This window comes from Manis javanica, chromosome 5 (genome assembly GCF_040802235.1).
Source record: "Manis javanica isolate MJ-LG chromosome 5, MJ_LKY, whole genome shotgun sequence".
In the NCBI taxonomy this organism is placed as follows: Eukaryota; Metazoa; Chordata; class Mammalia; order Pholidota; family Manidae; genus Manis; species Manis javanica.
In genome coordinates this window covers 100,858,572-100,882,351 of record NC_133160.1, presented here as the reverse complement: position 1 = coordinate 100,882,351, position 23,780 = coordinate 100,858,572, and the positions used below count along the sequence as shown (strand labels likewise).

General features: G+C 36.5%; 1 protein-coding gene across 11 annotated transcripts in view; it reads right to left on the bottom strand.

Moving 5' to 3' along the window:
* FAM13A (family with sequence similarity 13 member A) overlaps positions 1 to 23,780 on the bottom strand; it is a 320,862-nt gene that overhangs the window by 115,756 nt on the left and 181,326 nt on the right. For all 11 annotated transcript variants that reach the window (XM_037020137.2, XM_037020139.2, XM_037020138.2 and 8 more), the window contains one exon: positions 5,810 to 5,973. In XM_037020137.2, the coding sequence (XP_036876032.2) occupies positions 5,810 to 5,973 (164 nt within the window). The remainder of the gene's footprint in view (positions 1 to 5,809; positions 5,974 to 23,780) is intronic.

The following is a 23,780-nucleotide window of genomic DNA, read 5'->3' as shown; positions in this document are numbered from 1 at the left end:
ACCATTTACTTATAAAAATAGTTGTATTTTAGCAATCTGCGATCAAGTGACTTTCTTAAAGCATATCTATTTCTCCTTACCGCAACACTTTTTTGTATTTGTATTTTTTTAAACAATGTTATTGCGGTATATTTTGTGAAAAAGAAAAATTCACCTTTTCAAGTGTACAGTTCAATGATTTTCAGTAACTTTACCAAGTAGTATAACTCTCACCCAAAGCAATTTCAGAATATTTTTATTCCCCAAATAAGGTCCTTCAGAGTATTTATAGTTAATCTCTGTCCATCTCTGGTCCTCCCAACCCCAGACAATTGGAACTCTACCTTCTGTTTCTATATTGCCATTCTGGACATTTCACATAAACGGAATCATACAATATATGGTTTCTTTAGACTTTCCTCTGACTTTGTAGAACTAGAAATTTTCCTGTGTCTTTTAAGGAAATCACACATTTAAGGAAATATATTACCTTGCAAATAAAACACTAGAAAAAATACTCTTTAACATCTAAAAGGCTAAAAGCATTAATCCTGTTCTCTAAGTTCTAAAATTAAAAGATTTTTAAAGTAATATTATAATAAAGTGCTAGACATGGTGTGGGGGCGGGGGTCATGGGGAAGACAGTGTAGCACAGAGAAGACAAATAGTGACTGTAGCGTCTTACTACACTGATGGACAGTGACTGCAGTGGGGTATGGGGGGGACTCGATAATATGGGTGAATGTAGCAACCACATTGTTTTTCTTGTGAAATCTTCATAAGAGTGTATATCAATTATATCTTAATAAAAAAATACAGTGCTAGAAACATGAAAAAATTATTTTTATCTATTTTATATGTTGGAACAGATACTAAGATAGCTAACTCTGAATAATGTCAAATCACTTTAACATCTCAGATTTTACATATAATACAGAGCTTTTCCCTTTACTTCTTTAGGAAGGATATGGAACTTCTTCCAGGAAAATTTTTAAATGGCCTGTTTCTTAACACATTAAACTGTAGTTAATACCTGGAATTTAATTTTTTATTTTCTTCCTCCATATTTTTAAAAGGAGTAAGATAAAAATATCATGTGTAGTGAGAGGGACTGGACCATTCCAGCCTTGCTTAAGGGATGCACTGGTTCAATAACCTCATTTCTCTGAGTGTCTCTTACCCTCCGAACTTGAACACTGTACTCATACTGTGGAGAAGGACAGGAATTTACTCTTTCCAAGTAGGCATGTCCGATTAGAAATTATGCTTTTCAGTCTACTGTGAATTTTACTAATGAGCACACCTTAATTACAAAAAGAAATTTTTAACAATGTTTTAGTCTTTGACAGCAAAAATTACTGCTGTCACTTTTAGATGAAAAGCTAATGCTTTCAGTGAGTGGAGTGGACACGTCTTGAAGAACTTTTGTCTTTGGCTTAGGATTTAGTGTTGATCACTCCCACTGAGCTTTAACAAAATCAATAGAATAGCAATCCTTAGCTCTTTTCATGAAGCCACTCTAACTGTGAGAGATTCTATGAAGATTAGAAAAATGATTGTTGTTCATATGATTGTATCCTCAATGCCAATTTTAGGTAGACAAATACAGAAAAAAAAGTTAATTACCTAAATAATGTTCCAAGATAGAAATCGGCCAGAGAGCAATAATGATATCCAGCTCCTCTTTGGACTCTCAGAACACATTTTAAAATGTGTTACCCTTCTACACTTTTATTTTTACTGCCACTACCTAAAGAGTAGAAAAATAACAACTACTTGTTGATGACAATTTATATTTCTATTACATATCTGGAAGAAATGGGACTATGCATAATGGTTGAAAGGAGGAAGAAAAAAAGATCAAAGTGAGGCAACTTGGCAAAAAGTGCTGAACAATGTCTGAACTCTAAATATTCAAAGTTATCAAAAACACAGTTAGCCAAAAATCATTTCTCAAAAGCCCTAGAAATCAACCTTTACACTGGAAAATTGCAGGACACTTCATTCTGGAAACTTTAGTACCATAGGTTTTTTTCTTAGTTTTATCTTTGTTGTTAACTGACACAGTAACTCTGTTGAAAACCAAATTATTATATAAAAACGTGTTGCACTGATTTTAATAAGTGCAAATCGAATGATTTTTGCTTTGTGAAGTAAATCAAACTTACCAGATCACAGGTCAAACAAGAATAGATTTTGCTGAATTTTTTCCTTTCTCAAAGAGCAACTAAAAAAAAAAAAATTAGTACTAGGAAAAGCCTAGCTAAATGCTTCTTGACAAATACTTGAAAAAAAAATTGGCAAGCGGAAGTAAAGATTGCATTAGGGACAAGGGGCATAGCATGTATTTAATAAACACTGCTAACCTTTGTGTTTAAGACAGTGCAACTAACAAACTGGTAAGGAGGAAAGTGTAAACTTCCCTAAAGAAAAGATACAGAGACAATTGTGTGTGCACAAAACACACACACTCTTCATCTTGAAAAGTTATGAAATTAACCAATAACTAAATGAAAACAGCTTCATAAGTGTTTGAGGTGATACGTTTTTGAAATGAAAGTAGGCATAAAATCTATTACATCACTTCAAATATATGTAAAAGATTTAAAATTTATTTTTGGTTAAATTTATTTTAATGATCTCCACTTGTGTTTTGATAATGTGTATGACAAAAATTTACTCTGACATGATGGATAGAGACAAGAAGGTGGATGGATGAGTTTCTGTGTGGTGTGAGTAGCAAGGTTTCTATCTAAACCTTTAAGGATGCCAGATGTAAAGGAGTCTGTTCTTCAAAGCTGTCCTTTAAAAAACTGGGAAGTACATATAAGAAATTCATAAATTCTAATACGCATTTGTTCTAACTGGAGATATGCTGACCAGAGGGACGAATAGTGGCTAGAGAACATTAGCTGCTGCTTCTCTCCAAAATCTCACCTCTTTGATTTGTATCTCAAAAGCACAATTTTATTTTCCAAACAGGAAGCTCTTTTCTTGTTACTTTTAGAAGCAGGAAACTTTATCCCTTTCATTTTATGACTGGATGAATAATGATATAAACAACAAACAAGTTAATTTTTCATTTCATTATCTCACTTAACAGCATTCTTGGCATAATTCTTTAGAAAGTAATTTGTGAAGGTAACAGCTACACTACTTCTTGTCACCCAGCCAGTTTACCTTGATTTTTAAACAGAAGAAGAAACACTTTTAAAAGGCCCAGTGTTTTGGATCTGTGCTCCTTATTCTTCTCTGAACATTTGCTCACTGACCAAGCCTGGTTCCTCTACCGATCACACCGTTTCCCTTCTAGGGGAAGCACGTGCCCTGCCACCAGGTGGGGAGCCCAGTGGTTAGCAGAGGCCACCACAGGAAGAGTGCTCATACAGTTGCGCACGGGCGGTGTGCCTGCCTCTCTCCGGCTGTCCTCTGGTCTCTGAATTCCCACCTGGAGGCCTTGCTCTTTTATCTCCTGGCTTCTAACATTAGCTTCCTTATCTCCATGGACTCTGCCTGCTATGCATACAAACCTGCCTACATTTCATTCATTAAAATATTGCAATAACCCACAAAAGCCAAATAAACAAAAATCCCCAGTGCTTTCTGGACCAAGTCCACTCCTCTAAGCAAGAGCCTGTTTTTCCCTTCCCTTTGAGGCACGAAGTCTTGTTCGCACCTCCTCTTCCCAAGACGCCATGCAGGCTCTCAGCTTGCACATCACCTCAGGGCCTCCTTGCTAGCCTCCCCGCGCTTCTTACTGTTCCTTTCATCTTTCCTTCTGCAGCTGCCATAAGATCTTTTATAAAATACAAGTCTGACTGTATCATTTTCCCGCTTACATTCCCGCACTCTCGCTTCCCACCATTTTTTCAAGGGAAATCAAACCCCTTGCTATGGGGACCAGTTTTTGATGATTTGCCCCATTTAGCTTAATTGTTTACCCCCCTTCAGCCTCCCCTCTGTTGCAAACTCCAGAGGTCCTGAATCCACCGCTGTACTTGAAGCTCCCTCCGAGCTGTCCAGCATGTGCTGTTTTCCCTTCCAGGAGCACCCTTGTCTCAATTTCCCTACCCACGAAACCTCTACTGATCCTCCTCGCTTTGGCTCCAAGTCGCCCTCTTGGAAACCTTCTGGACCCTCCGCCGCCATGCGGTCTGTGCCCTGCGTCTGGCTCCCTGCGGCGCCCTGTGCGCCGCAGATGCAGTCCAGGAGGAGCACCTAAAGCTTACTCACGACTTTATCACAGGGCCTGGTACATGACAGGCCTGTAGGATATGTGTGCTGAATGACTTTTATTGTATTTTTATTTTCCCCTGTCTCCCAAGTACGGGACTCTATGGCTCCCATTCTCTGAATCCCAACGCCCAGCCAGTGGACGCCACACACTATATGCCAATGAAGATCAGAAACTGTTGCAGGAACCAGCGCTGTGACCACCCTCAGACTCCCGTCTCCCAGCTGCCCCTGCGGGCTGACAGGAGATGGCACCTCCTCATGTGCCCGCTCACCGCGGTTCCGTCACCAAGCCCCACGTGTCTGCACTTTCACTAACTTCCTATTACCTGTAGGAGGAAACCAAGTTCCTGCCTCAGTTTCTGTGCGTAGAAATGTTTTTCTTGATCTTCACAGACTCTCTCCTTCTCCTCCATGTCTCAGCTCAGGCCTTTGTCACCTACTCAAACTAAAGCTGTGTTTGAGTCACCTTATTATATTAATTTGTTTTAGTTTGTTAATATCTTCACTTATTAGAACTTAAGTGATCTTCTTTCCCAGGCTTTTATTCTGTATTTTCTGTATGTTTCCCTATTACCTCCCTCACTGGACCATAAACACAGGGGCCTGGTTGGCTTTGTTCATTCTCGACACCCTGTCCTACGGCAGGTCCTGGAACCAGAGGGTTAAGTTCTGAACATTTGCTCAGCTAGGAAAGACTGGATGCAAAACTACTTCAGGTTGGCACGAAGGTCAAAGATCTGGCCTCATTCCACCTTCCCAGCCTTATTTCCAACTAACTCCTCACATGACATCTGCTTGCTGTTTTCTAAATACCTATATTACAAGCTTTCTAATTGGGCCTAACTATAAGAACTGTGTCTTCTTTTTTTTCCTATTTAAGCTATCTTCATCTTAAATCTAGCCAAAACTCCATTCTTTTTTATAAGGCAACCCAAAATGGGGAGCTCCTTAACTATATTATTAATCTATTTAATGTCATAAACATCCTTCATTTCTCTATAGCTATTTTATACTGATAATGGGATTTTAAAAAACGTTTACAAATAAATTTTAGGTTATAAGACAAAACAATTCTTAAAAGGCAAAATTCCCTATGGTAGGAGTAAATAAGAGTCAGCCTCCATCTTACCTATTTCAAGAAAATTGTATGCCTATTTCTTCAAGTATACCAAAGAAGTTTGATTTCAGGTATAATGGGTGGCATAAGAAACTGTGTTTGAAATTTGCTAATGAGAGTTGGTTCTAGTAACAACTCTGATGTCCACTTCAATTGCAGATAAAATTAACCACTGAACATATTATGAAAATCCATCCAACAAGTGACTCTTTCAACTTTTAACTGTGAGCCTCGCATAGTCCAGTTGATTAAATAATTTGTTATAATCTAGAAAACAAAATATAACCAGGGATGCTCCTGTGGTAGGAGCTATTAGCCAGAAAATTCTCAAAACTTAGAGTGAATCTTAAATACTTTTCCTGATCTACACCCCGCGGACTCCAGAGGCAAATACTAGCAAAAATACCTTCATATATGGCCTTAGATAACAGACGGAACAACACAACATATAACGGTAAATAAAGGAAAGACACCAACCTGGACACGAACTTTGCACCACTAGCATCTTCTGCTGAATTCATGTCCTCCCAGCAGGGTTTTCTATGACTCAGCCGCAGGCTGACCTGAGGAATGCTATCAGATAGTTCTGGTTGTGGTATCCTGAGGGCCTGAATAGATCCCTCACTCCTGGACTTTGGGATCTAGAAAATAAAAATTTTTTTAAGGGGGGGCAGAATTTAAAAAATCTTTCAAATTAAGCTATTGAAATAATTTATTCTAATTTAGTAATGATCTAATGTATTAATAACATACTACAAAAATTCAACCCAGGTATGTTATTTAAAATACATATAAAAATTCTTACTTATTTAGCAAAGGGCACAGGGAAGGGATTATGTCAATAGTTCTAAGGGGAATTTTCAAACCATACACAATCCATAGCCCTCTCTGGGATTCTGACACACATCTTCTCCAGCCCTACCCCTCCTTAGAATACTCATTCTATGTAATGAGAGATCATGAGAGTATACGTGACTGGCAATCTGGATTGAAGGAAAGAAGAAATAGAGTCAGAAAAAAAAACAACAAAAAACTGAGAACCTGAAATAAAAGATACCAATGTGAAACTGAGGTTGAGATAAAAATCCATTGCCACAGAGCTAACTAACCTCAGGTCTTAATGACCTTTCCCAACTCTGAATTCCTAAAACACACCACTGCACAATCTCCAGCTGATTCTGTTGTCTGATACCTTAATCTTGTTTGTCTCATGTTTCTAGGTTATAGAGTCTCAACCAGATCTGGAGGCAGATTACAGCTTCATTGTTTTCTTATTTCTCCGCTTCTACCCATTCCCTCTCTTCTGCTTCTTTATATTAATGTTTTTAGCATAACATCTAGCAGTTTTGAATCCATTAATAAATACTTATTGCCAGATAAGACACCTTTCAACTACAAGATATTCCCAAGTCACTGAATGACCAAGAGGCTAGGATAATAGACAATTAAAAGCAGTAATATGGGAACAACTATGAACAGAAACATTTAATAAATTCATACCTCTACAAGGACTACATAATACATGAAAACAATTTAGCAAAGAGTTACATGTAGCACAGTGAAGCAGATGCTCAATGAAAGCTTTTATGAATACTGTTATGTAAAACTTGCCTAAATATGATTATCAATTAGTTGTTCAGTTACATTTCTCTGTAATGCATTTGTAAGTTTATGAAATCAAGAAAAGAAAAAATTTTTACAAATTATGAACTAATTACAGTTCATAGAGATATTTGTGAAAATCACTTCTAAAAGATATATTCAGATAAACAGCAAGAGAACATGGAAGTAAAAAAATATGTTATTATGTATTTCACAAAAGGTCCCCTTTTACATGTTATTTTTCATAATAAGAGTAGACATGAAAAATAAAGACACTGGGAAATCAGTAAGATTTCAAAGTAGTTAGCTAAAAAATCTCACATCCAGACTTAATTCTCACTCAATATTAAAACAAATACAAGGGCAGTTGTTTGGCCACATTTTATGGTGTTAAAATAAGGACATGACAAGCTCAGTGATAATTTTGGGGTTCTAAATTTGATTCAACAATTTATGTAACGGAAAAATATCCTAAGGTGAAAAAGGTAATATGCAGATTATATTAAAATTGACTACAGTTTCATCAGTTTGCATTTAAATAGACTATGTATTGCAAATCGCTTAGAACTCAGATATCAGCAACCATATCTGCATTTATCTAAGTGTATTTCTGTGATGATTTAATTTCTATAGAATATACATGATTGTCATTAACCACAGACTTTAAAACATAAACTATTAATATATAACAAAGCAGTACAAAGAATTGAGCTTGTGCACAGAACATGAAAATACTACGTGAAGTTTATAAGCAAAGAAAATTGTTAGAAAAAAGGCAGCTTAGTAACTCTGAGACTACTAGGCCTGTGGAATATATACACGTATTTTAAAAGGAATGAATGTCTTTAAACATGATCAATGATTTCTTGATTATGAACCCTGAAGACTATACATCTTCACTACAGAAGTGATAATTACGGGAAAAATGAACAGAGCGATAAAATTGTAAAACCTGTTTTACTGATGTAATTAATTTTAGCACCAATGTAGTACCTTGAGAAAAAAGGAAGAGATCGCTTTCTTTACCTGAGCTTGAATTGAGCTTCTCAGAAACACATGCCTTGAGCCTTGGCCTTATAAAGTAGGTAAAGGGGATAGTTCTGTCTTTATGCTTCTGGGTGTCCCTTTCAGACTGCATGTAGTTTAATGAGGGACTCAGAGTCTCTCAAGGTCCCTTCATCACGGGACTCTCTGAGGAGGGGTGCGGCACCAGTCAGCCAAGGACAAGGGCACAGGGGATAGGTGATTATGGTATGACCTTAAAGCAGTGGTTCTCACAAGGAGCCAAGTTTTGTCTGGGGACATTTTTGGTTGTTATGATAGTGGTGGGGGTATGTACCAGAGGAATCTAAGGGGGTGGTCAGGGACGTGACTAAACAGCCTAGAGTGCACAGGATGGACTCCCACAGAGAATCATCTTGCCCAAAACGTCAGAGAGCTTTAGTTGAGAAACCCTGCCTTAGAGAGTAGGGTAGAAAGAGAATATGTATTGAGGCAATGCCTCTCTTTATAATCCACCCCTCTTTTTTTCCATTGGCCTGTTAAGATGTAATGCACCAAGATCAGCTAAGTTTAGCAGCACTGGGCCAAGAAGGTACTTAGGCCTGCCTTGTCTAGGCAAGAGTCACTAGTGACTCAATGAGGTGTGGGGCAGGAACTCCAAATAGGGCCAAAAGCCTTACTGTAAAAAAATGGGGTGCATGTGTGCTTGGAGAGACAGTCCTTCAGCCTCCCTTTCAATGTGTGGCTGAAGAAGAAAAATGGGCAAGGGTCTGGGATACTGACTATAGTGACGAGCCTATCTTTTTCACTGGAGATATCCACTACTTCATTCCACATTTTGCTTCTTTATTTAAGTGATGTGTTCATAAAAATTTTTGTACTTGAAGGTGAAAACTGTACAGGTCCCCAAGCCATCTATGAAAAGCATTTTGTTCAGAAGAATTCTACTATTGGCTTTTTGAGATAAAGATCTAGGCACATACTCTGATTTATGCGTACGACTAAAATACTAACAATTCCAGGAATCTGCAAAAGAGCACATTCCATTCATGTACTTGCAGGGATGGGATAGTCTAAGTGAGAGGTAATTTGGGCTACTTTAGTATTTGAGATGCCATGGGAATATGAACAAAAGGATAACCTTTGAGATGTTAAATTAGGAAATATTCTCTTAGATTCTATTACGGTTACTGTTGTAAACATTTAGTGAGCATTGCTCTGTGCTAGGCAGGGTTCCAAGAGATTTACATAAATTAACCCATTTAATTCTCACAACAACTCAAAGAGGCAAGGGTTATCTATTTCAAAGATGAGAAAACTGAGGCATAAAGAGTTTGAGTTATTTTTCCCAGTAAGTGGCAGAGCTACAGTTACAACCCAGTCAGGCCTCAGTACCTGTGGATCATCTCTACTCTCTACATCTGGTAACATGTTAGATATTAGAATTGCAAGAAGAAAAGGCATTACTGGATCAGAGTCATATTACATCCCATAATGCAGGCCATTTTCTTCTCTTTTTGGGTGTTAGTAGTTAAATTTTTCTTCAAATTCATCTCTCTGGTACCTACCCAACCATTGTAGCAATATAATATTAGAGAGAAAAAAATCAGATATGAGAACAAAATTATATGGAAAATGTGTTCATCATATTTTTATTTATAATAGACCAAAAATGTAATCAGTCTAAACAGCCAAATTACTATAATAGGTAATTATGGCACATCTGTATGATGAAGGATTATTCAGACATTAAAACATTTACAAAGTTTTTAATGACACCGTGAAATACTTTTGTTATGACATATAATATAGTGTGAGCTCAGTTAGCAAATAAAAATGCATAGGGATGGTTATATACCCCAGTAAAACTCAATCACTGTACTTCAAACACTGAATACATTTCAAAGACCAAAAGCCAATTTCTGTCACAGTCAACACTACTGTTTTAAGATGGTCTCATCTAAAATATTGAATAAGGAATCCAGCACCAGAAAATATGTCTGTAATACAGGGTTCTGATTTACCCTGATACACTGATGTGACTAAAAATAGGAGAGATATAAGAGAAATTATGTTCCTCAACTTAATATTTATCTATGTAAATCTGTCACTGTTAGGGCACAACAGGCTTCTGTTCCATGGGCAAGTGTGGGGTACGAGCTGTCTGCCTGTAGGACTGAAATAAGTGAATGGCAGGTCAAACAGAAGCAGGAGGGACTCAGTTTACTGGCTGGGAACCTGTCACTCCAAAATTTGTAGCTTCCTTCCCTTTGTGTAGGTGAAGTGGTTTCCCACTTAATATAAGCTTCTTCCCAGAAAAGTAATGTGAATGTGAATCAATCGCAGGAAAATTTATAATAATAATTTAGTATGTTATTATGAAACAGTATTATTATTATTATTATTTTCTTTTATTTTGGTATCATTAATCTACAATTACATGAAGAACATTATATTTACTAGACTCCCCCCTTCACCAAGTCCCCCCTTCCCCCTACAAACCCCATTACAGTCACTGTCCATCAGCATAGTAAGATGCTGTAGAAACACTACTGGTCTTCTCTATGTTGTACAGCCCTCCCCATGCCCCTGCACATTATACATGCTAATCGTAATGCCCCCTTTCTTTTTCCCCACCCTTATCCCTCTCTTCCCACCCATCCTCCCCTGTCCCTTTCCCTTTGGTAAGTGTTAGTCCATTCTTGGGTTCTGTGACTCTGCTGCTGTTTTGTTCCTTCAGTTTTTCTTTGTTCTTATACTCCACAGATGAGTGAAATCATCTCGTACTTGTCTTTCTCCACCTGGCTTATTTCACTGAGCATAATACCCTCTAGCTCCATCCATGTTGTTGCAAATGGTAGGATGTGTTTTCTTCTTATGGCTGAGTAATATTCCACAGTGTATATGTACCACATCTTTATCCATTCATCTACTGATGGACACTTAGGTTGCTTCCATTTCTTGGCTATTGTAAATAGTGCTGCGATAAACATAGGTGTGCAACTGTCTTTTCAAACTGGGTTGCTGTATTCTTAGGGTAAATTCCTAGAAGTGGAATTCCTGGGTCAAATGGTAAGTCTATTTTGAGTATTTTGAGGAACCTCCATATTGCCTTCCACAATGGTTGAACTAATTTACATTCCCACCAGCAGGGTAGGAGGGTTCCCCTTTCTCCACAACCTTGCCAACATTTGTTGTTGTTTGCCTTTTGGATGGTAGTCATCCTTACTGGTGTGAGGTGATATCTCATTGTGCTTTTAATTTGCATTTCTCTGATAACTAGTGATGTGGAGCATCTTTTCATGTGTCTGTTGGCCATCTGAATTTCTTCTTTGGAGAACTGTCTGTTCAGCTCCTCTGCCCATTTTTTAATTGGATTATTTGCTTTTTGTTTGTTGAGGTGCATGAGCTCTTTATATATTTTGGATGTCAACCCTTTATCGGATCTGTCATTTACAAATATATTCTCCCATACTGTAGGGTACCTTTTTGTTCTATCGATGGTGTCCTTTGCTGCACAGAAGCTTTTCAGCTTGATATAGTCCCACTTGCTCATTTTTGCTTTTGTTTTCCTTGCCTGGGGAGATATATTCATGAAGAAGTCACTCTTGTTTATGTAAATGAGATTTTTGCCTATGTTTTTTTCTAAGAGTTTTATGGTTTCATGACTTACATTCAGGTCTTTGATCCATTTCAAATTTACTTTTGTGTATGGGGTTAGACAATGATCCAGTTTTATTCTCTTATATGTAGCTGTCCAGTTTTGCCAGCACCAACTGTTGAAGAGGCTATCATTTCCCCATTATATGTCCAGGGCTCCCTTATTATATATTAATTGACCATCTATGTTTGGGTTAATGTCTGGAGTCCCTATTCTGTTCCATTGGTCTGTGGCTCTGTTCTTGTGTCAGTACCAAATTGTCTTGATTACTGTGGCTTTGTAGTAGAGCTTGAAGTTGGGGAGTGAGATTCCCCCATTTTATTCTTCCTTCTCAGGATTACTTTGGTTATTCAGGGTCTTTGGTGGTTCCATATGAATTTTTGAACTATTTGTTACAGTTCATTGAAGAATGCTGTTGGTAATTTGATAGGGATTGCATTGAATCTGTAGATTGCTTTGGGCAGAATGGCCATTTTGACTATATTAGTTCTTCGTAGCCAAGAGCATGGGATGAGTTTCCATTTGTTAGTGTCTTCTTTAATTTCTCTTAAGAGTGTCCTATAGTTTTCAGGGTATAGGTCTTTCACTTACTTGGTAAATTTATTCCTAGGTATTTTATTCTTTTTGATGCCATTGTGAATGGAGTTGTTTTCCTGATTTCTCTTTCTATTAGTTCATTGTAAGTCTATAGGAAAGCCACAGATTTCTGTGTGTTAATTTTGTACCCTGCAACTTTGCTGAATTCTGATACTAGGTCTAGTAGTTTTGGAGTGGAATCTTTAGGGTTTTTTATGTACAATATCATGTCATCTGCAAATAGTGACAGTTTAACTTCTTCTTTATCAATCTGGATTCCTGGTATTTCTTTGTTTTGTCTAATTGCCGTGGCTAGGACCTCCAGTACTATGTTGAATAACACTGGGGAGAGTGGGCATCCCTGTCTTGTTCCCAATCTCAGAGGAAAAGCTTTCAGCTTCTCGCTGTTCAGTATGATGTTGGCTGTGGGTTTATCATATATGGCCTTTATTATGTTGAGGTACTTGCCCTCTATACCCATTTGTTGAGAGTTTTTATCATGAATGGATGTTGCATTTTGTCGAATGCTTTTTCAGCATCTATGGAGATGATCATGTGGTTTTTGTCCTTCTTTTTGTTGATGTGGTGGATGATGTTGACGGATTTTCGAATGTTGTACCATCCTTGCATCCCTGGGATGAATCCGACTTGGTCATGGTGTATGGAAACAGTATTATTAATAAATAACTTTTTAAGTTCAAGCATAACGAGGTATAACAAACTAATGTTTTGGTCCTAAGAGTCACTCTAAGCACTGGTCACTTGCTGTGCTTGCATCTTAATATTATAAAAACTCTAAGTCTGTTCTTTTTATCATCAGATACTTTGAGAGATGACTAGAACAGGAAAGAATATTATGAAAGGCTCAAATGATAAAGGAAGATTGTGATAGAAGAAAAGAAAGTTAATTTTTAACACTTAGACTTTATAAATAAAATTCATTAGACCTCCTCATATCCTTGACCTTTTTTCGCCCCCACTTGGCATCTGTATGGAAGATGGCAACGTCTCTTGCTTTTCCTTCATGCTCACTAAACTCATAATCTTCATAAGAAATGGGGAGATAACAAAATATTGGAGAAGACAGGTTTAGCTCTGATATTTTAAACAAAGAGATAGGTATTTCCAGTTTCAAAAACTTAAAAAAGTACTCCAAATCAGAAAGAAAGGCCTTTGTTTTTGCTAAAAAAGTCTAATGTTGCTTTTCAAAATTGATGTTTGCTTCCTAAATGATTTCAATTCTCCTAATCAATAATTTGATCACTCTATATGTGCCAGTCACAGTGTTAGCTAATTGTTTCAGGGTTTTTTCTGAAAAAGTTATTAACATGCTTTAGGGAATTTGGGGGGTTAGTTTCTTACATATACTTTTCTTGCTTTTTTTTAAATGGATGAAATTAAAATTTCATCTTGATCCAAGTTTTAGAGTCATCTCTACTTTAGCATAAAACTAAGTTTTTTACAAGAATCACTCATATGTGAAAAGACAGAAATTTCACAATATAAGAAAAGTTCATTTTGAAATATAAGAGATCAGATCAATTAACACGTTCACAGTGTGGCCCAATTATGTAACAAACCCTCACTTGGTTTCCTGCAACTCTTCCTTTCTAGCTGTCTCTCTTCTTGGCAAAAGGTAAGTGCCTTTACAGCAGAAATGTGTCTTGTTAATTGCTGTAGCTCTACCTCTAGAACACTACCTACCAAATAGTCGGCTACCATTAAATATTTGCATAATGAATGAACAAATGAATGACTGAACAAACTAAATGGTATCACCCACCTTCCTCCCAGAAACATTAAAATGTTGATATACTATCAGTTGATGTCATAAAGCACATTAGTTTCATTGTGTAAGCATCAGTCTTATTTTAGAAGTTTTATTTACATTAAGTTTCAAAATTTGTAATGCAGCTTAAAAAATAGTTATGGTACAGAACTGGGAAGAATCTGAATTTACAGAGCATGGGAATTATTAACACAAGACCAGGGGCAGGAAACTACATTTACTCAGATTATGCAGCATGATGGTTAACTCATCTGTCCTGGGACTTGGGTTCACAGGTAAATTCATCCCACCACCCCATTTCCCTGTATGAGAGAATATATCCAAGACAGATCTTGGGCAGGGGAACTCGAAAAAAATACTTAGAATAATGTATGCTGCTGATTCAAAGTTTTAAAATTTGTCCAGTAGTAAATAATTTCTCTTTGAGGTTTTTAAGAATAAGTGCTAAGATGAAAACTGAACATTAAATAACTGAATTGCTTTTTTTTGGTTTCATGTTTATGCAAGGAAAATCAGTTGGAAAATTAAGAAATTCAATGATTATTTTAGAATCCCTCAGCTTTGGTGTTGAAGAGATCTACTCCAACTCCCTCATTACAGAGGTCCAGGGAACTGAAATGACTGGTCTAAGGTTTCACAGATAGTGGGAAAATTGGCTATTAAAACCCCTTTCTCCTGACCAAAGTGAAGGTGAGAAGTGAAGTAATGAACTGCAAAATCCAGGGCAGACTAAACAATCAGTAGCAGTCCAGGGAGGTGATATGCCTTCTGTGGCCCACAAGGAAAACACATCGCAAAACCTGTGGCCAGAGGAGCACAACGCTTGTGTGGAGTTGGAAGCCAAAGGACTCTGGGTCTCTAGGAACATCATAGAGGGCTGTTACCAGCCCTGGCCTGACACACAGGTTTCGTTTATTTGATAGAAATACATTTCCATCTTATTTAAGCCCGTGTTGTTTGAGGCTTATTTATATGCAAGAAAACCTAGTTTGAACTGCTGCAAGATTTTGTTCAAATACTACTTTATCAGTGAAGCCTCTTCTGACACAATAAGCAACAAAATTCTCCCTTATGTACCACTTCCCATTGGTTTGACCCTGCTTTATTTATCTTCACTGCACCTAATACCACCTGATCACTGTATATTTACTTATGTTTATTTGTTATCTTTCCCCCAAACCAGATATAAGTTCCATGAGGGCAGGAATTTCGGTATGTATTGCAAATCTGGTGGGATAGAGGAAGGGCATGCCCCTCCCATAAAGGGAAATCCAACCACTTACTTTAATTGGTCAAAGTTTACCCACATGATAACACACAATTTCCAATTAAGTTAGGGAAAGTGGTCTTACAGCTGTGCATCAGTGTACTGAGCCAAGAAAGAGAGGAAGGCTAGATCTTGGGAGGCCACTAGTAGTCTTGACCACAGTTCTGTACAGCAAATAAAAACAACAAAATGAAAAGGCAACCTACTGAATTGGAGAAAATACTTGAGAATCATGCATCTGGTAAGGGGCTCATATGCAAAGTATATAAATAATCATACTACTCAACAGCACAAAAGAAATCTGCTCAAAAAATGGTCAGAGTATATGAACAGACATTTTCCTAAAGACATACAGAGAGCCAACAGGTACAAGAAAATGTGCTCATCATCACTAATCAACAGGGAACTACAGTTAAGACCACAACTGAGATGCCACCACACACTTGTTAGAATGGCTATTATCAAAGAAACAAACAAATAACTAGTATTACAAGGATGTGGAGAAAAGTAACCCTTGTGCACTGTTAGTGGGAATGTAAATTGGTACAGACACTATAGAAAACAGTATGGAGGGGCTTTTTTGAAAAATTAAAAATAGAACTACTATATATTAAATGATTTTATTTCTGGGTATTTATTCAAAGGAAACAAAATCACTCTCTCAAAGAAGATACCTGTACCAGCATGTTCACCACAGCCATTATTTACGAAAACCAAGACACAGAAACAGCCTGTGTCCATCAGGACATGAACGCATAAAAGACATGTGGGACACACACACACACACACACACACACACACACACACACACACACACACACACACACACAGGAATATTATTCAGCCATAAAAAAGGAAATCCTGCCATTTGTACCAACATGGGTGGACCTCGAGGGCATTCCACTAAGTGAAATATGTCAAAGACAAAGACAAATACTATGTGACCTCATTTACATGTGAAATCTAAAGAGAAATGAAATCATAGGTACAAAGAACAGATTGGTGGTTGCCAGAAGTGAGGTGGGTGGGGGAGTAGGAGAAATGGGTGAAGGTAGTCAAAAGATACAAACTTCCAGATATATAATAAGTAAGTCCTGTGGATATAATGTACAGCATGGTAATAACTACAGTTACAATACTGTGTTGTGTATTTGGCAGGTGCTAACAGAGTAGTTCTTACAAGTTGTCACAAGAAATAAAAAAACTGTAACTATGTGTAGTGATGGATGTCAACTAAACTTATTGTGGTGATCACTTATATACACATATAACTATATAACACTAATGCAGTGTTATAAGTCAATTACGTCTCAAAAAAAAAGGTGAGACATCAGCTTGGTTTTGTAGGTTCTCTAACTCCATTTATCTGCCTAGGTGGGCAAGGAGTAAGCAGAGTGTTGGTTTTAGAGGGGGTTGGGATTTAAGGTAACAGGTATTAGCTTCTTTATTCTTGTGTTGTAATTGCTTGTTTACATGCTGGTAGCCCTATTAGACTGAGTGATTGCCCAGGTATTTGTCTTTCTCATTGTTGTCTCCCCTGCTTGTAAGGTTTTGACACGTGAGGTGTTTAATGCATGTTCAATGTGATATTTTCCTTATGAAAACAAATACATAAATTACTTTTCTGTTTTTTCTCCTCCCAAAACATAGCTTATGAACCAGACTTACTTATGAATTATACATTATGAAACTATACTGAGTTTTCCCCTACAAGTTCTTTATATTTAAATATAGCAAAAATATTTTCAAAAAAGTAATTACATTCCCTTTTCTGAGCACTAATGTATTCATCAAAGCACTAATCCAACATAAAAATCTCTTTTCATAATGTCATTAATGAGTTATTAAAATGTTATCTTTTTCTTCTAATCATAAATATGAGGAGGGTTCTCTAAAAAATGAGAGTCAGTTTCCCAGGGAAAGAGAAGTATGTGCAGGATTCCCTGCTCTAAGACTCAATACTGTTCAGCAATGGTTGCGCTGCTTCTGAAAAACTTTCAGAGATCATTCTATGACTGTGAGTAGTAACTACCACTACTATGTAGTTCTTCTGTGATCTGTAGTTCTGGTGATCCGTTTGCATTTCTATGATAAATCCATAAGTAAAGGTACATTTTTTGTGTGGGGGCAAAGTAAAAGCATCTCCCACATCAGTAACAGTGAAGGAAACTAGCACTTAAAGGTCTTTCTGAAGGTGCTTTTTGGTGAGCAGGACAGCACATTTGTACCTCCATGTATTTGTCGATGTACATTGTGAGAATGACTGCCAAAGAATGATGAAAGGGATAAAAGAAATGCTATTTATGACCCAAGCTTTCTTTTAATGTAATCCTAACTATAAACTAGGAAAGCTGATGGAATGGTTTGCACTCCCTTTGACAAAATCTGAAACTAATGAACCCTTGTCAACAAAGCTGCCTGGAAATCACAAGGCTTGGAGTCAGTGAAGTGTCTTCTATTTTGGAGGAAGTCTCCCTTTGTTAAAGTGCTGCTTAATGTAACGAGCTTTGAGACATTACTAGTTAGTTGGTTTTAGTAAAATGCATTCTCAATGCATCAAAAGCCATTTTCACTGCCATAAATAAAAGTGAATACTTCATTTTACAACATATTCATTTATAGGGAAGAGATGCTTTGAACTCTGTTCCTCCCTGTTGCCAGCTGCATGATTCTGGGCAACTCCCATAACTTCTCTGAGGCTCAATTGCCTCATCTCTGTAATTAAAAACCTACACTTCATGGGATGTTATGCAAATTAAGTGAGATAATTCATTTTCCATTAGTGCCTGGAACAGAGCAAGCACATAATAAATGATAGAGGTGAGAGCTATTAACTTTAATAATTATACAAAATTAATTGTAATATAAACAATTACCAAAATAATAAAGGACTTCAGAACTTAGGAAGATGTGTCACTATTATTAAACTAACCTAGTGGTTCAATCCTAAGTAGCATTCTTCAAACTTGACAACAATGGGATTCAATAAGCATTGAACAGTTATGACATATGGGGCCCAGGGTAGGCCCTGGCATCATTAATAATGCTGGCTCTTTCTCTAAGAAGTGGGTGTTATAGCAGGGAACTGGACACACATGCTCCTACTTCTACTTCTAGTAATAAACACAAATGCAGTAATAGTTGACTGTTGGGTGCTTACTATATGGTAGGCATCATATTTCAGCACTGCATCTACGTTTTCTCGTTTTCAGTCAAAAACAACCCTATGAAATAGTTACTATCATTTCTATTTTATAGATGGGAGAACAAAAATATAGAGAACTTAAGAAACTTGCCCAAGGTCATCCAGCCAGTAAGTGATGGTCCAGGATTTGAATTTCTGGCAATCTGGTGCAGGAGCCAGAAACCTTAACTACTATGTCACCCTACCTCTTATATTTTAAAAACATTCAATGGTAATAATGTTTATTGAGATCTTACCACCAGTGAGGCCCTAAAGATACAGGGAGAATAAATCAGACCTGATTGTTGTACTCTGGATTTTGAAATCTAGTAGAGAAGACAACTATTAATCATATAACTGCAAAAATATATACACAAGAGGTATGATAAATGTTAGGAAAAAACTGTAAGTGTTAAGTAAGGAATTTATAATGTGCACAATATTACTGGAGAACATACACAAGGCAAACATATGTGAGAACAAATGCTTTTAACTCTTTCCTACAAACTTTGGTCATGTTTCAATCTAACTGGGTTACACATGAAGGACATTATTGACTAATTTTAGGGTGTGTGCCAAACAGGAAGGGGTCTGCTGGAACATTCTCTGGGAGCAGAAGTGCTAGCAGCACTAACTTTTTTTCCCCTTCTACCGAGCTGGCTTGGGCTGGTGGGTGTCATTCCTGATACTCTCTGTCTACTGTGCATATCATAGTTAAACTGATAAAAACTAATGATATAATGAAATAATGAAAGCAGCCAGAGACAAGTGACATATCATATATATGGAAAAAAAGATATGATGATTCAGAACTTACAGAAAAAACAGAAGAGACCAGAAAACAATGATATGACAGTTTTAAAGGAATAAAAAAAAAAAAGAAAAATGAACAACAAATTACTGTAAACACAGAATTCTTTACTCATTAAACATATCCCTCAAGACTGAAAGCTATATAAGTGAAATAAGCCAGGTGGAGAAAGACAGATACCATATGATTTCAGTTACTTGTGTAATCTAAAAACAAAGCAAAACAAAATGAACAAAATAGTAGCTCATGGACACTGAGAAGTGACTGGTGGTTACCATGGGGAAGGAGTTGGGATGGGATGCCTTAAAACAGCATATCAAAATAAAGGAAGTAAAAATTAACAGAATTAACAGAAGAAATAATCCTCTAGTCAGAGATTTTAACATCCCTCTCTAAGCATTTGATGAAACAAGACAAAAATATTTGTAAAGATATACATGATTACTAAAACAATCTTTAAAATAATCAATCACCTTGACTTCATTGATATTTGTAGAACCTTATTGTAAAAAAAACCCATAAGACATACATTTTTTTCAAGTGTAAGATATGTATTTTTTACATTCTTGTAAGATATATTTTTAAGTGCATGTAACCTTCACCAAGATGCTCATATTTTCTAGAACAGAAAAGTACCATTATGACTTGAAGGTAGGCAAAGGTTTCTTACAACAGAGAAAGCAATAGCCATAAAAGAAGATAATCAATAAATTAGACCTTCAAAAATGAAAATCTTTTGATTTTAAGAAGACACCATGAAGAAAATGAATAGTCAAGCTTCAGGGCAGAGAAAATATTCACAAAGCATGTATCTGACAAATGTTTGACATGCAGACTATAAAGCATTCCTACAATTCCAAAAAAAAAAAGATAACTCAATAGACAATTTGGACAAATGATCTGAAAAGACACATCAAATATATATATATAAAATGAGTACATATTTTTCAAGGCAACAAGCCTTGAAGAGTGCCCCAAATCATTAGTCATCAGAGAAATGCAGATTAAAATAAAATGAGGTATCATTGTATAAAAAAGACAAATATTCTGGAAAATCCAAATAAAGTAAAAAAAACAAAAACAAAAGCAACTTACATTGAAATACATAAAAAATAAGATGAAACATTGATAAAGGATTGATAGGTAGCTCTCCATATGATAAAGTACATAGAGTAAAATGTTAATTATATAATCTGAGTGGTATGTGTGTTCATTGTAAAATTCTACTATCTTAAAATTTTCATAATAAAATGTCGGTAGAAATATATAAGTAGGAAATCAATGTAGTTTTATTTGCATTGAAAACTTATCTAATATACCAGATCTTGTTTTCTAAAAATAAGGAACCAGTACTCCTTGGACAAATGGCTGATCCCAGATCCATGACAGGAAATGTACAAGGTAAGTTCAAGATTAATGAGTACTTATTAAAAGTACACAGAAGCCAGTTTGAAAAGTGTCCCACAGGCCAACTGTGGGACATTTTAAGCAAATAATAAACAAACAAAGGACTTAAAATTCTTTGAATTATAAAGGAACCCATAAGTCCATGATAATAGTGAAAAGAAGATGGATGGATGGGTAGGATGCAATTCCTTTACAAAAAGATACCAGTTAATAAATATAGAAGAAATGTTAGAATTAGAAAATTACTTTTTTCCATCCTCAGCAAAATAATTTATTGAGAAAACGATCATCAACATATATTTACAACATTACTAGGTGAGAGGTGCTGGGGAACAAACTACTTAGTCACTTGTTGCAAAAGATTAATCAATTACACATGGAGAAAGGTAGTTTTACAATGGAAAATCTGGCAGACACCACTTCAACCAAGTAATGAAACTCAGCATCATCAAATAATGAAATAACTCAACATTAAAAGCTTTCTGTTGTGACGCAATGGGAAGCACACAACAAAAAGATTAAACTCAATTTATTAATGAAGGCACAATCAGGGAAATCTAGACTGTGGGACATTCCATAATAAAGGCTGGCAAACTTCTCCCGTACAGGCCTGAATAGTAAATATTTTAGACTTTGCAGGCTGGGAAGTCTCTGTGCAACTGCTCAACTTTGTGTTGTGGTCCGAATGGGTATAGCTATGTTCCAGTTTAACTTTATTTACAAAAATAGTTGGTGGGCCTTGACTGACGGGCTGAAGTTTGCCCATCTGTGTTCTGTCCAGTGATGACTGTCCAGAAGTCTTCAAAAAATGTCGTATATCATGAAACAAAATGAAAAAAAGGCAAGATGACTGTTCTAGATTAAAGATATGGGTTTTAGTAGGGACAATGGAGAAATGTGAATAAGGACTAAAAATTACATTGTATTTATTTTATCAATTCCTTCAGTGTGATAATGAGATTAAGATAGTGTCCTTGGTTTCATGAGATCTATACTGAAAATATGATGTCTGCAAATTATTTTCAAAAAAGGAGAGATAAAGCAGATGAGGCAAAAAGATAAAAATAAAATAAGCCACCTACAAATCCGTGTTCATCAATAAGATGGGTATCTCGGACAAAAATTCAACAGTTCACTGAAAAGAAAACTGATGGCTCAAGGGGCAATACATAATGGAAATTTTCTTGAAAAATTGTAATTTTTGAAACTTCAAGGAATATAATTACATTTTATTGTGCCAAAAACCATTTCTAAAGTTTCCAAACAGGAAGTAAGATGGATTTTGTCAAGGATGTTAAAATGCAACACTAAAGTGGTTGTTTCATCTCCATTTTTGATCATGAAGAAAAGAATAATCTCATAGGCAGCCTTTCATTTTGCTAAGGTCTAATCAATAAACATGAAGCTATACTTCTATCTGCACTGTCAAAGCCTATAATCAATGTTCAGCAAAAATATTTTTATGATTAGCACTTTATGAGAAAAGATCCCTAAACTTTCTCAAAATATCATAAACTCCACATGTCGCAAACTAAACTTATTCTCTTCCCACCCCTTCAAATAAGCTCCTTTTCCTTTTCTCACCTTGATGAAAGCCAGAAACATCTACCCACTTTGACCTGGAAGTCAGTCCTCTGTTCCCTTGCCATTTACCAAGTCCAGAGGCTTTTATTTATCTACTTTACCTCCCCACCTCTTTGCTTTAGTCTTCGCCCACTTCTGATTTGAACTATAGCCTCCTAATGAGTCTCTCCTTTTCAATCCACTCTTTCTGTTGACAGAGGTGATCTGATCTTATTCCCTGATTAAAAGTGTTCAATGGCTTTCCGCTTCATATACTTTATAATCCAGACTCTTTGGTTTTGCATAAATTGCCCCAGACTATTTCTGCAGGCTCATTTCTTGCCACTTCCCTAGATACACTATACCTTGTAAGACCAAGATTTTTGCTAGTTTATAAACATGCATGTTCTCTCCTGTACTCCTTCCCTCTGTACATGCTGTTCCCTCTGCAACACACCCTCTTAAAACACTTAAATTCTGTCTTGGCTACTTAGTTCATAAGTAATCTCTCTATTACTTCAGGCATAGTAGTAATTACCTGCCTTCTTCCTTTGCATACTATAATTTGGAGAAGATTATAACCCCTCATTTATGCACCAAATTCTACCTATTTGCTAATGATTCTCAAATTTGTATCTTTGTCCAGACCTCTCTTCTAAGCTCCAAATCTACATCCAACCATGATCTTCAGTCAGCATCGTCATTTGGAATACAAAAGCAGAGAGCTTGTGAGCTCACAGCAGGGACAGGGATCAAACCGTTAGATATATGGCCTCCAACCAGCTTGTTCCCCAGACTAGGAACTGAAGTTATCTTGGACACAATCCTTTCATCTCTCTCTTACAACAAATCCATCACCAAGTTCTAATACTGTCAGTAATAACGATCTCAAGTAGGTCTATTTTCTTCATCTCTACCCATTCCAGGCTTCCATAAATTACTGCTTGAACAGCTGCTATTGCTTCCTAATTGGTTTTCTCACTTCCACTTTTAACTGTCCTCACAAAGTAGCCAGATTTATATTTTCTAAACATAAATTGGTTACAGGTTTCCTTATTGAAAGTGTATCAATGGTTCGCATTTCATTTTGGCAAAACCCCAAATTCCTAATAGCCTACAAGGCCCTTCTTCAGCCTCTGCTTCTCTCACTGGGCTTCAGCCTCCTCCCAGCAGCCTCCATTCAGTTATTGTAGCCCAAAGTCCTCTCGTGCTGCTACAGTGTTCGAGATTCTGTTACTCCATTTCTCACCTCCTTTCATTCATCTTTGGTCTCACAGGAAATGTAACTTCCTTCAAGAGCCTTCCTGATGCATCAGCTTAAACCTATATAACCCTGTTAACTATATAACCAGTTAAATATATAACCCTGGTTATACATGGTCATTGGGCTCTATTTTCCTTCTCAACAATTAACACAATTTATGAGTGAATATTTTAGTGTTAATCTATGTTCCTCACTGGATTGAAAACCCCATGTACTAAATTTAATATCTAAATGCTTAGCTTCTAATTGTCTGTCATATGATAGACAATTAAATATTTTGAAAATATAAATTAATAATGTAGGCTAAAATAACACAGGCTAA